The sequence below is a fragment of the Eucalyptus grandis genome, chromosome 5, assembly GCF_016545825.1.
Source record: "Eucalyptus grandis isolate ANBG69807.140 chromosome 5, ASM1654582v1, whole genome shotgun sequence".
Lineage (NCBI taxonomy): Eukaryota > Viridiplantae > Streptophyta > Magnoliopsida > Myrtales > Myrtaceae > Eucalyptus > Eucalyptus grandis.
Window position 1 is genome coordinate 6,652,526 of NC_052616.1, and position 14,278 is coordinate 6,666,803.

Sequence of the window (14,278 nt, forward strand, 5' to 3'; positions counted from 1 at the left end):
CCTCGCCGCCCCCGGATTCGGGGTCGCCGGAGGTCGCGCAATGCCGCCACGACCTAGATCCGGGGTTGCCGGGCTTCGCCGTCCTAGATTCAGGGTCGCCGGAGGTCGCGATGGCGTCGCGTGACCTCACCGCCCCAAATCCGGTCATAGGAGGTCGCCGGTGGCCGCTGCCTTTGCCGATCAATTTTTTAATTTTTCTTTTGATAATTTTTTTTTTACCACAAAGATGCTTTGTAAATATAATTCCCCAAACACCATTTTGCTCAAAGTGCTTCACAAAGGGCTTTCAAAGTACAATTTACCAAACACAGTTGCATTTTGAAAAACACCTTTTAACTCAAAGGGGTTTTCATTTTCCTAAAGACTTTCCCCAAAAGTCTTTTCCAAACGTACCCTCAAAGTCTTTTCCAAACGTACCCTCAAAGCCCTTTGCAAATGCTGAACCAAACGCAGCCTTTGCATTTTTCTAATGGGCTTTCAAAATGCTGAACCAAACGCACCCAAATTTGTAGTTTTACCTGCTTTTTTGAAAGGTTTTCAAGTCGTCCTCCTTCTTTAGCCTCTAAGGGTATCGGCAGTGCGCTCTGTTAACTTGATTATTGCTTCTCTTTTACTGGTTCATATACCAGCCTTTCAGTAAAGAGGATGGTGCCACTCATACCTTTGTTTTTTGGGTTGTCTGGGGGAGAATTTATCCTTACAATTGACTTGTGCGTTCTCCTTTTACCTTTGGTTCAGTTAATCAGTTAGTAATGTCCAAGATACATATTTTGGCAATCTGCACGATTAAGCGTAATTGGTGAGGGGCTCTCTAACTTTTCTTGACTTGTTGATTTGTGACAGTTATGCCCAAAATGGGATGGCTGATGAAGTGATCACACCATTTAGCCCGATGGGAGAGGCCGGCATTGATCCTGACAAAATTGCATTGCTTGGCATGTTGTCTTCTTGTGCCTCGATAGAGGCCCTAGACCTGGGGAAGTGGGTAGACACCTATGTGTCTCGTAGTGGCTTAAGGTGTGATGTTTATGTTGGTACTGCTTCAATTGATATATGCCAAGTGCGGAAGTTCAGACAATGCTCTTGGAGTTTTTGAAGACATGCCTCAGAAAAATGAGGTATCCTGGACTGCTATGGTTTCTGCCCTAGCTAGTCATGATCGAGCAAAGGAGTCATTAGCACAATCTGATCGCATGTTGAAAGAGGCCCAAATGACATCACATTCGTCGGATTGCTCTCTGCATGTGTGCATGGTGGTGTGGTTACTGAGGGGAGTAGAATATTGCTCTGATGTGCACACCATTTGGATTTAAATTGAGCATTATTCTTGTATGGTCGACCTATTTTCTCTTGCTGGACTTTTGTGAGGCGTGGAGCTTCATTGAGAAGTTGCCTGAAAAGCCAGATGAAGTTGTTCTGGGGTCATTACTTGGTGTCAGTCAGAAGTAGCTAAATGCACATATTGGTGAGCGGGTGATGCGGCTGCTTCTGGAAATGGAACCTTCGAATTCTGGGAACTAAGTTATATCATTAAAACTCTGCTGATGTGAAGAAGTGGGATGAATCGGCGAGGATGAGAATATTAATGAGACAAAGGGGTATAACTAGGACACCTGATTGCAATTGGTTGTGGATTGAGACTAAGTTTCATGAATTTCATGCTGGTGATGGTTGGCATCATAGCACAGTGGAGATGTATCAAGTATTGGTGGATGAGACAAAGAGGGAAGGTTACTTCACGAAAGCTACTGATTTCAATGAAACTGAGGATCGGTTAATTGGGTAAGTCTTTGGTAACTCAACGTCTTCTTTTATTTCTCCCTCATTCTTGGACTGGTGATTTGATGCAGATTTTTTGGTATTTGTCTTAATATCTTATGTGCACTATTTGCTTGTGCAATTTTTGTGTTGGCTATCATATTTTCTTTCAAGCTCTTGCATGATGCACGCTGAAGGGCTTTTTGTACTGTCTTTCTGGATAATTTGCACAAATCAGTCTCAAGCATTCTTTCCCTTCTTTCATACTGCCGTAGATCTTTAATGTTTCTGCTTAAACTTACATATGGAAGTCCATTCAAGAACTGCTGGTTTTTCAGTTCTCATTCGTCCTCTTCTATCCTGTTGACCACCAACGGTAGCCAATAACTTTTCAAGTATTTATAAAGAGATGTTAATAAAATATACTTTTGAAGTAACTTGTGCAAGAAATGTTTCTTGAGATACAGTTTCTTGACCCTCGTCTTCATTTTTATTATCGATCCTTTAGCCTCCATGAGAACTTAATAAATAGAGTTTTGTTTTGCGCACCTCTGTGGCCAGTCAAATTCCACCTTCATCATCTAAGTGGTATTGAAAATGTTCTAACTCTTCCAGTCTAGATTAAGCAAATTTATTTGCTGCTGTTTGTTTTAAGGAAAATATGTTTTCTATAAAATCACCATTTGTCTTATAATTGAATGTTTGTTCTTAACTACCTCTGAAAATTGTTGTTCTCCAAATGAGCGCTATTTTACTTCTCTCAATTCTCCCGCTTTAAATAATTGGTCATTACTTCATTACTCCCTCGAAGTCATTTACATGTTATAAAGTTTAAGCTCCTAATCTTAAGGTCACTAGTAATTGAATGCTAGATAGAACTTAATGTTTAAATTCATTATTGGGCTCTTCTCTACTCTTCAATCAAATTTCTATTCTAGATAGCTCTTCAACATACATTTCTTCAACCTAATGTCTCAATTTAGGGATCAATGCAGATTTTTTTTTTTTTTTTTTTATATCTTATTCATCTTCGGGGGAGTAAAATAATTTATGATGAAATAAATAAGATACTTCTTGTTGGTTTTATCTCCTTTTATTGTCAAGAGAATAAAGTGATATGTCTAACAATCAGTAAACAATTGATTTAAGTTCATCTACTCAAGAATTGCTTATAAGTGCCAGGGAATATTGTACTGAAAATCTGCTAGAGGATGTTGTGCTGCTACTACTGAACAGTTTCATAGTAGATAATGGTTTCCTTGGTGATGCAATAGTATTGAACACTTCCATAGTTGATTATGGGCACCTGCTTTATGCATGTAGTATCCCTCCTATGTATCTGCTCCAACCATTAAAAGATCCATATTCTGTGCTCCCGGTGGTTACCTTTTTACCTTGAAATATGTCATCTTCAACTTCCATGGTGACAATTGGTGAGAAATTTCTTTGGGCGTGGACAAATAGAACCAAAATGTTAGCTCAAGATAATAAAACTAGCTGCAACCAGGAAATTCTTTATCAAATAGCTCTAACCAAGTGGTTAATACTGATGGTTTGTCCGAATGTAATAGTTTCTGTAAATAGCATAGTGATCAGAATATTTGGTGCAAAGGAGAAGTTTGACCAGTTAATATCATTACAGTCGTATTTCTAACTAGCATTATTATAGTTGGATTTATTTATATTCACGTCATTATGATGGATATGCACCGTCACAGGTGGTGATTATTGCATGCTTAATGATAAATGTTAGCAGACATGGTTTTCATCACATCAGAAGAAAGAAGAAACTGCACACGATGAACCAAATGATGCTCTATCATAGGGCATATGATACCGGCAAAAGTTTTTTCTTTCAAGGACATAATTCATGGAGAAAAATAGGACCGGTATTACTAAAGATTGAGGCAAGAGAAACTACTGTCAAGAGAATTAGAGTTTATGGAGTAATGTTGGAGACTGAATATAAACAGGGCACTGGGAAGAAAATAGTAGCCCCTTTCAGAGGATATGATGTTAGATATACTGCAATTGCAGAAGGCACATTTCATCTGGTTTGTTTGCATGACATCTCACTTCTCACAGTTCGAACATGTTTCTGTGCTTATCATGGCATGCACACGTGAACCTACTTATTTACTAGCTCGGCAGAGACTCTAATCAAGTTTTGTATGATCTCTGCTGCAGCAGTGTTTTTCTTTGACTAAATAGGTAATCCTATTTAGTACCCGCATTTTGTTATACCATATCTCTTTCACTTTTATAAACATCCCAACACATGTAAACAAAATGTGATGTTGATCCTTTTTATTGTGACCTTGTATTGATATGTTCTGCACGCTTCTTTCTCAATCCTCCTTTTGAATCACAAATAAAATATGTTGTTTGTTGAGATTGGCAGCTTTAATAGGAAGTTTGTACTGGAGAGTGATTAATGCAGTTCACAGGAAATAATTACAGTGCATGGATGGATTCTCTGGACTGACTTGCAATGCCTTGTGTAGGAGCTTAGAACAACCCCTGGATGACTGAGATATGGTGATCGTTTAGCATCTGTTCCCGCGAGCTCTCGAAGCACTTGGAACAGAGGAATTTAATGGTAACTCCAAGTTGGTTTCATCTATTTATATATGTATATTCATGATGTGTTGAAAGACAGTGCTTCTGTGTGGTTCATAGCATAGCTGCTGTTCGTCGGTCGTCAATCTGGGGTCTGCTTTGGAGAGTGAGAGCCCAAGAAATCAGAGAGGGTATTGAGTGAACCGTACATATTTGTTTCTGCATTTGAATTATAAATCTAGAGCCCAAGAATCACAGGGGCCTTTCAGAATCCCAGGTGTGGCTATTCTACCCTTAATCTTATACTTCAGTTTGCAGCAAGTGCCTTACATAAACTCAAATGACTTACTAATGATGGAGTATTTAGTAGATGGAAGTTTACATGTTATTGAGGCCTGTTGTGGAAGTAATTGAAATGTCCAGGCGACAGACTCATGGACTTGAAGATGATTTGCTAAAAATACAGGTTTATTTAGTTTAAAGTTAGGGATATTTTATTATAAAGCTCGTGAGGAACTCTTGCTCCACTGGATTATGCATGTGGTTGCTATGCCTAATGTTATTCTACCCTTAATCAGGCCATCTTGTTCCATGACTGTAATTGCTTAAAGATTCAGAATTCAGATGCTATTCAGAAGTCACGGCAGATCAGTCTACACTAAAGGAAAAGTGACAGGTGAGTTGTGGGGTAGAATGAGGAAGATCTAGAAGAGGCATTTAATGTAAGATAAATTTTCTTAAATCTGTTCATTCTGATTATATTTCTTGCCCAGAGAATCGAATTCAGATAACATTGATTCAAACTCTTTCCTCAGTTTGTTACTTTGCCCATACTTGCTAACACGCCCGCTTGTTGGAGGGTTGGAATAATACACCTTGTATTCTTAAGGAGTTTCAATTCCATCAAATGAAGATTTGTACTTCATAATCCTTCGCCCCCTCCCTCACAAAGAAGGAAAAATAAAACGAAGATGTAGCTGCTACTCAATTTTCACATTCATTTGAAAACAAGTCAACGGTGGCTACTGAGATTATAGCTTTTGTCGATCCTGTCCAGAGAAATGTCTATATTGCCTAATGAAAGATTAGCTTTCAAAGACGAGTACTTCAATTCCTCAGGCATTTTTTTATCACACACGTGTTTATCGTCTGTGAATTCACTATAAGTGATGAATATATTTTCCATAGCTACATGGAAAGTCAAGCTTTTACTCTTGCATTAGCTACAATGTCTGCTCAGAAAAATTGTTCCCAAACAATTCTGTTGTTGCAAAGAATATGCTCTCTACACAGTTGTTGGTTAATTATTTGTGGGTTGATCAAGTTATCATGTCAAGTGTCAGAAAGATCAGATGCCTTCTAATCTTGTTTGATCCTTTTGTTGGCCATGTTTCTAACTTGTGACGGCACTAGTTTATTTTGCTCAACCTGTATTGGATTTTCTTTTCTCTTACTTAGCTAGATGCTTTCTGACAACAATCTAATTAATCAAACAACAAAAGAAGAAGGAAAATAATTATTTTCCGAATTAAAGTTATTTTTTATTTTTATTTCTGTTCTTTTTTTTTTTTTTTTTAATCTTTTTCATATTTGAAATGCGCTTTTGTGGATTTTCAATTCAATTTGACATTATTCATAAGCAAGATCAAACAACAAAAGAAGAAGGAAAATAATTATTTTAATTATAATTTTTTAATTTTATTTTCATGTTGGGAATGCTCTTGTCCAGATTTTCGATTCAACTTGACATTACCCATACGCAAGATCAGACAACAAAAGTAGAGTATTGTTTTCATAAATAACTTTAGGACTCACTAAGGCTGTCTTCCAGATTAAAGTTATTTTTTATTTCTATTTCTTTCCTCTTTATTTTTTCATATTGAAAATGCTCTTTTGCGGTTTTTCAATTCAATTTGACATTACTAAAACTCAAGATCGAACCACAAAAGAAGGAGGGTATTATTTTAGGAAATAACTTTAGGACTCACGAAGGCTCCTTTCTCGATTAAAGTTATTTTTTATTTCTATTTCTTTTTTTTTTTATGCTCTTTTTTTGGATTTTTTTTAATATCTAGCCATGTCAAAAGATGTTTTCCCCGTGATGAAACATTAGCTTTGTAACTAATTTTGTAACTAATAACAAAATCATTGTGTAGTGAATTGGTTGCTTAGTCCCTTCACCCAAATCAAATTGCTTGAGAAGGATTGTCTGATATCAATTATGCATAAAGCAAATAAAGTGAGGAAAATATCAATAAGAATAATGAATTAGTAGAGAAAAAAGTTTACCCATTGATCCAAATCTCGTGGATGAAGATGTGTTGGGACCTAAAACATCACAAAAACAATGTTAGGATCTCTTGAGTGAAAATGATTTTCGATCGATTTTTATATAAATATTACCTAATATAGCTGCAATGTTTGGTTAGTAGAGAAAATTCACACGACCACAAGACATTTAACCCTAAAATTAAGACCCTAATACATGACTTGTTTTTTTTTTTTGTTTTTATATCAGTCGGTTTCAATTTATTTCTTATGATGTTATCTTTCAATTTGAGCTTGCAATAAAATATTATACAAATCTCGGAAAAAGAAGAAGAAGAAGAAGAAAGGTAGAGTTAGAAATAAGCTGGGGAAGTCTACCGATTTTCTCAAAAACTTCTTGTGGTGTATTTCAGACAAAAAGAGTGAAAAATAGCGGTTAACCCCGGTGGAATTCCAAATGAATAGGTTAAAGAAAACGGCTCAGGAGGAGGAGGTGGCTCTCCCTCGTACGATGCTCAAAGCACAAGTCCTCCTAACCCACCTTGCTCCCCGCCAACTGAGCCTTTTGAAATCCCAACCAGTCCCAGTCCATTCGCCGAAGCAGATTCACTGCGAGTCGCTCCTGTCCATCTTGAGAAGATGTACTTCCACGAGGACGGTCCAGCAAGTCCACTCCCAGATGCTCGCGAGCTCCGTCGACAAGCCCAACTTCCTCCTCGCGAAGCTCGTCGACCTCAAGGACGTGTCCTACGCTTCCCTCGTTTTCTCTCGAATCCCTCGACCCAATGACTACGCCTTCAATGTCATGATCCGGGGCTTGACCACAACGCGGCACGACTACTCCCTGACGCTGCACTTCTATTACCGAATGAAATGTGTAGGAGTGAAACCCAATAATTTCACGTACCCATTTCTGTTCATAGCTTGCGCGAATCTTCTCGAGTTGGACCATGGTCGGGCGGCGCATTCTTCGGTGTTTAAGACTGGGTTGGATTCGGACAGTCACACCAGTCACTCGTTGATTATGATGTATGCCAAGTGCCGGGAGCTGGAGAATGCACGCAAGGTGTTTGACGAAATTACCGACAGAGATGTGGTGTCGTGGAACTCGATGATCTCTGGGTATGCGAAAATGGGTTTTGCGGGGGATGCAGTCGAGCTGTTCAGGAAAATGGGGGAGGAAGGCTTCATGCCTGATGAAATGACTGTGGTGAGCACTCTCACAGCGTGTGGAGACTTGGGGAATCTGACATTTGGCAAGTGGATAGAGGGATATGTTCTGGATAACGGGATGAAGTTGAACTCTTACGTGGGATCTGCCTTGATTGATATGTATGGGAAATGTGGGGATTTGACATCAGCGAGGAGGATTTTTGATAAAATGGTTAAGAGGGATATAGTGACTTGGAATGCTATGATCACAGGGTATCAGTCTTTTTCTCTTGCTTGCTTGCTTTATGAAATCACTAGTTATTAGCTCATCTCATCTGTGACATCTTTGTGTCTATTAGTCTAATTACTATAGGTCACATATTAGCTTTTCTATGAGATGCTCATTCTGGACAATAAGACTTTACCAGGACTGATCCTGATATAATCATCACATTTTCATATATACTCTTCATAATGCTAATACTAATGTTTTTCCTCAATTGAGTGATGGCTGATATTTGCCGCAGCCTCTCTGTCTAGCGGCTACAAGATTGCTTCTTTTCTATTAGTAGATAGTTTTGATTTTTTTTTTTTTTTTTTTTTTTTTTTGGTGGGGAAACTTCAACTTGTGTAGTTTTATCTGCTTTCCTTACCTTCTTCTTTGTTTGATTTAGCCTCGCAAGGGTATTGGCAGTGCACTATGTTAGCTTGAGTTTTGCTTCTCTTTCATTTTTCATACACCTATTTCAGTAATGAGGAGGGTGCTGCTCATACATTTTTTTGGGTTGTTTGTGGGAGAATTTATCCTTCCAATTGACTTGTTTGTTCTTTTACATTTGGTTCAGTTAATCAGTTAGTAATGTGCAAGATACATATTATGTTAATCCGCATGATTAAGCATAATTGGTTAAGAGCTCTCTAAACTTTTTACTTATTGTGGTGACAGTTATGCCCAAAATGGGATGGCTGAAGAAGCGATTACACTATTTAGCACGATGAGAGAGGTTGGCATTGATCCGGACAAAATTACATTGCTTGGCGTGTTGTCTTCTTGTGCTTCAATTGGGGCCCTAGAGCTGGGCGGTTGGGTGGACACTTATGTGTCTCATAATGGCTTAAGGCGTGATGTTTACATTGGTACTGCTTTAATTGATATGTACGCTAAGTGTGGAAGTTTAGACAATGCTCTTGAAGTTTTTGAAGACCTGCCTCAGAAAAATGAGGTCTCTTGGAATGCTATGATTTCTGCCCTAGCTTTTCATGGTCGAGCAAAGGAGTCGTTAGCACTATTTGATCACATGTTGAAAGAGGGTGGGCATGTCTACCCAAATGACATCACGTTCGTTGGAGTACTCTCTGCATGTGTGCATGGTGGTCTGGTTACTGAGGGGCGCAGACTATTTGCTATGATGTGCACTTCATTTGGATTGGTCCCAAAAATTGAGCATTATTCTTGTATGGTTGATCTATTTTCTCGTGCTGGACTTTTATATGAGGCCTGGAGCTTCATTGAGAAGATGCCTGGAAAGCCAGATGAAGTTGTTCTGGGGTCATTGCTTGGTGCCTGTCAGAAACGGCGAAATGCAGATATTGGTGAGCGGGTGATGCAGCTTCTTCTGGAAATAGAACCTTCGAATTCTGGGAACTATGTTATATCATCAAAACTCTATGCTGATGTGAAAAAGTGGGATGAATCGGCGAGGATGAGAATATTGATGAGACAAAGGGGTATAACTAAGACACCTGGTTGCAGTTGGTTTGAAATTGAGACTCAGCTACATGAATTTCATGCTGGTGATGGTTTGCATCATGGCACAGTGGAGATGTATGAAGTATTGGTGGATGAGATGAAGAGGGAAGGTTACATCCCGAAAGCTGACAATTCCGAAGAAACTGAGGATCAGTAAATTGGGTAAGTCTTTGGTAATGTGACATCATCTCTTATTTTTTCCCCATTTTTAGACTGGTGCATTTGTCTTGATATCTTATGTGCGCTATTTGTGGGATAAGTACATTAAAAGTGTCAAAAGTTGTGTACAATACTCACTTTAGTGTCAAAAGTTTTCGTCGGCTCATTTAAGTGCTAAATCGGAGGAAAAACGATCACTTTAGTGTCAACGGCGAGAAATTCCAATCAAATTGATTATGTGTCTTTTATAATTAAAATTATAATATGACGGCAAAATTTTTAAAAAATCTAGTTCACGTGGCATGCTTGGCATTGAAGTAATCATTTTTTAATAATGACTGGCACTAAAATAATTACTTTAAATTACAATTTGGCATTCAAATGATCACTTTTAATAAAATTTGACACTTAAATGATCACTATTTACAACTTTTGGACAACGTTGTTTGGAGGTTATATGTTGACTAGGCACACCAGTGAGCCACATAGGACTGAGAAATAAATTAAAATATAGCCACGTCGGATTCAGTAATTCGGACCGGAGTTGGCACTTAAATGATCGTTTTAAAAAAAAAGTAGCACTTAAAGTAATCCGAAATAAACTTTTGGCTCTAAAGTGAGCATCGTACACAACTTTTAGCACTTATAATGTTCTTACCCTCTATTTGCTTGTGCAATTTCAGTGTTGGCTACTATATTTTCTTTCATAGCTCTTGCATGATGCATATGGAAGGTTTTTTTGTACTCCTTTTGGAGAATTTGCACAAATCAGTCTTAAGCATTCTTTCCCGTCTTTCATACTGCCATTGATGTTTAATTTTTCTGCTTAAACTTAAACATGGAAGTCCATTCAAGAACTGCTGGTTTTTCAGTTATCTGTCATCCTCTTCTATGCCATTGAACACCAATAGTATAAAAGAACTTTTTTAAGTAATTACAAATAGATGTTGATAAAACAAAATTTTCAAGTGACTTGTGCAAGAAATTTTTCTTGAGATACAGTTTCTTATTCCTCGTATTATCAATCCTTTAGCCTGCATGAGAACTCAATATCTAGAGTTTTGTTTTGCTCACCTCTGTGGCCAGTTTTCTACCTTCAGTATCTGAGTGGTATTGAAAATGTTCTAACTCTTCGAGTCTTGATTAAGCAACTGTATTTGGTGCCGTTTGTTTTATTAGGAAAATATGCTGCTATTTTCTGTAAAATCTCCTTGTGTTGATATGTTCGTAACTTCCTCTGGAGATTGTTTTTCTTAAAACAAGTGCTGTTTTACTTCTCTCAATTCTCCCCCTTTAAATAATTGGTCATTACTCACTTGAAGTCATTTAGGCGTTTTTTAAAGTTTAAGCCCCTTATTTTCTGGTCACTGATGCTTGAATGCTATATAGAAATTGATGTTTAAATTCGTTATTAGGGTCTTCTCTACTTTTCAACCAAATTTCTTTTGCAGATAGCTCTTCAACATACATTTCTCCCATTTAATGGCTCAGACTAAGGATCAATGCAGATTCATCTTTTTTACAAATCTTATACATCCTTTGAGGGAATAATATAATTTATGATGAAATAAGATACTTCTTGTTGGTTTTACCTCCTTTTATTGTCAAAGGAACAAAGCGTTATGTCTAACAATCAGTAAACAATTGGTTCAAAGTTCATCTACTCAAGAATTACTTATAAGTGCAGGGAATGTTGTACTGAAAATCTGCTAGAGGATGTAGTGCTGCTATTACTAAACTGTTTTATAGTAGATGATGGTTTACTTAGCGATGCCATAGTATTAAACACTTCCATAGTAGATTTTGGGCTCCTGCTTTATGCATGTAATAACCCCTCCTATGTATTTGCTCCAAACATTTAAAGGTGCATATTCCATGCCCTCGGAGGTTACCTATTTGCCTTGAAATATGTCATCATGAACTTCTATAGGTTACAATTGGTGAGAAATTTCTTTGGACATGCACAAATAGAACTGAAAAGTTAGCTCAAGAAAATAACAGTACCTGCAGCCAGGAAAATCTTTATCTAATAGCTCTAACCAAGCGGTTAATGCTGATGGTTTGTCCGAATGTATATAGCATAGTGATCAGAATATTTGGTCCAGAGAAGATGTTTGACCAGTTAATATCATTGCCGTTATATTTCTAACTAGCAATATTATAGTTGGATTTATTTACAATTGCATCATTTAGTTGGAATTGCACTATCAATAGTGGTGATTATTGCATGCTTGATGATAAATGATAGCAGGCATGGTTTTCTGCACATCAAAAGAAAGAAGAAACATGCATACGATGAACCAAATGATGCTTTATTATGGGGCATATGATACAGGAAAAAGTTATTTCTCTTGAGGACATAATTCATGCAGAAGAATTGGACTGGTATTACTGAAGATTGAGGCAAGAGAAACTATTGTCAAGAGAATTAGAGTTTATGGAATTAAGTTAGAGACTGAATACAAACTGGGCACTAGGAAGAAAATAGTAGTCCCTTTCAGAGGATATGATGTTAAATATACTGCAATTACAAAGGGCACATTTCATCTGGTTTGTTTGCATGACATTTCGCTTGTAATGGTTGGGACATATTTCTGTGCTTATCTCATGACATGCACAAATGAACCTACTTAGCTACTAGCTTGGCCAAGACTCTAATCAAGTTTTGTAAGATCTCTGCTGCAGCAGTGTTTTTCTATGACTAAATAGGATTTCTCCTATCTAGTGACCTGCATTTTATCATAACCATATCTTGTTCACCTTTATAGCCATCCCAAAATAAGTAAACAAAATGTGATGTTGATCCTTTTTGTTGTGACCTTATATTAATATGTTCTGCAAGCTTCATTCTTGATCCTCTTTTTGAATCACAAATAAAAGATGTTGTTTATTGAGATTGATGGTTTATTGCAACTATATACTGCAGAGTGATTAATGCAGTTCACAGGAAATAATAACAGCACATGGATGGCTTCTCTGGACTGACTTGCGATGCCTAGTGCAGGAGCTTAGAACAAACCATGGATGATTGAGATATGGTGATTGTTTTTGTATCTGTTCCTGCAAGCTCTCGAAGCACTTGGAACAGAGGAATTTAATGGTAACTGCAAGTTGGTTTCATCTATTTATTCATGTATTTTTATGATGTGTTGAAAGACAGTGCTTCTGTCTGGTTCATAGCATAGCTGCTGTTGGGCGGTCACTAATCTGCGGTTTCCTTTGGAGAGTGAGAGCGCCCAAGAAATCAGAGAGGGTATTGATTGAACTGTACATATTTGTTTCTGCATTTGAATTGTGCATTTGGAGCCCAAGAACCACGGGGGCCCTTCAGTATCCCAGGTTTGGCTACTCTACAGTTAATTTTATACTTCAATTTGCAGCAAGTGCCTTACATAAGCTCGAATGACTTACTAATAATTGAGTTGTTTAGCAGATGGAAGTTTACATGTTATTGAGGCCTATTGTGGAGGTAATTGAAATGTCCAGGCAACAGACTTGTAGACTTAAAGATTTTTTGCTAAAAATCACAAGATTTTACTTTGAAGTTGGGGATATGTTATTCTAAAGCTTGTGAGGAACTCTTGCGTCACTGGATTATGCATGAGGTTGCTATGCCTAAGGTTATTCTACCCATCTTGTCCCATGACTGTAATTGCTTACAGATTCAGAATCCAGATGCAATTCAGAAGTCGTGGCAAATCAGTTTAGACTAGATGAAAAGTGATAGGTAAGTTGTAGGGTGGAATGAGGAAAATCTGGAACAGGCATTTAATGTAAGATAAATTTTCTTAAATCTGTATATTCTGATTATATCACCTACCTTGAGGATCAAATTCAGATCATATTGATTCAAACTCTTTCCTCTGTTACTTTGCCCATACTTGCTAAACCGCCCACTTGTTGGAGGGTTGGAATAAGACTCCTTGTAGTCTTATGGAGTTTCAATTCCATCAAATGACGACTTGGTACTTCGTTACCTGCGCACCCTCCCTCAGGAAAAAGAAAAAAAGGAAAAAACGAAGAGGTAGCTGCTACTCAATTTTCATGTTCATTTGAAAACAAGTAGATGGTGATCAGGCAAGTTACTGAGATTAAGGCTTTTGTTGACATTGTCCAGAGAATTGTCTATTTTTCCCTATGAAAGATTAGCTTCCAATAACGAATACTTCATTTCATTGGGAATTTTTATTTACGTGTGTTTATTGTCTGTGAATCATAGAACGACCATAAGTGATGAACATATTTTCTGAGCAGTTTGACGCCGTTTGACGATAAGTGATGACCAGAAACTTTATTCTGCAAGACAAGAGGTTCTTTATGCCTGCACTGTGGAATCCGACTGGTAAATATACATATTTCATTGGCTGACAACTTTCGGAATCCCGCCTGTAATGTGGAATTGACCTGGAAATTAAACAAATTTTCACCAGAAATTTTCGAAATCCACCCAATTCTTTTTTACTAGGCTTTGTCTAGATGGGGAATCATTAGACCATGTTAGATGTCCACCTTTTAATCATATCAGATCTGAGATATGGTCATTCACTAGGCATTCCAATGGTGGCTTGCATCCAACCCTTTCCCAGAGTTTCTTTAATGATGACTAAAGTCGGTTGCTTTTCTATAGACTAT

The 14,278-nt window shown here is 37.6% G+C and overlaps 1 protein-coding gene across 6 annotated transcripts; it reads left to right on the plus strand.

Moving 5' to 3' along the window:
* The first annotated feature begins 2,576 nt into the window (after nucleotides 1-2,576).
* On the plus strand, nucleotides 2,577-13,510 carry LOC104437342 (pentatricopeptide repeat-containing protein At2g34400). 6 transcript variants are annotated; one of them, XR_001985836.2, is made up of 6 exons: nucleotides 2,577-4,993; nucleotides 6,999-8,010; nucleotides 8,684-9,649; nucleotides 12,573-12,746; nucleotides 12,827-12,985; nucleotides 13,077-13,510. XR_001985836.2 is itself a non-coding variant. In XM_039314146.1 (4 exons), the coding sequence occupies exons 2-3, from the start codon at nucleotides 7,043-7,045 to the stop codon at nucleotides 9,642-9,644; spliced, it is 1,929 nt and encodes a 642-aa protein (XP_039170080.1). In that variant the 5' UTR covers nucleotides 2,577-4,993; nucleotides 6,999-7,042; the 3' UTR covers nucleotides 9,645-9,649; nucleotides 12,573-13,510. The 6 variants fall into 6 exon arrangements, 1 of the variants encoding a protein (XP_039170080.1); XR_001985835.2 differs by having other exon boundaries at nucleotides 13,080-13,510; XR_005551637.1 differs by having other exon boundaries at nucleotides 2,577-4,783; nucleotides 4,896-4,993; nucleotides 12,827-13,510.
* Nucleotides 13,511-14,278: the final 768 nt, after the last annotated feature.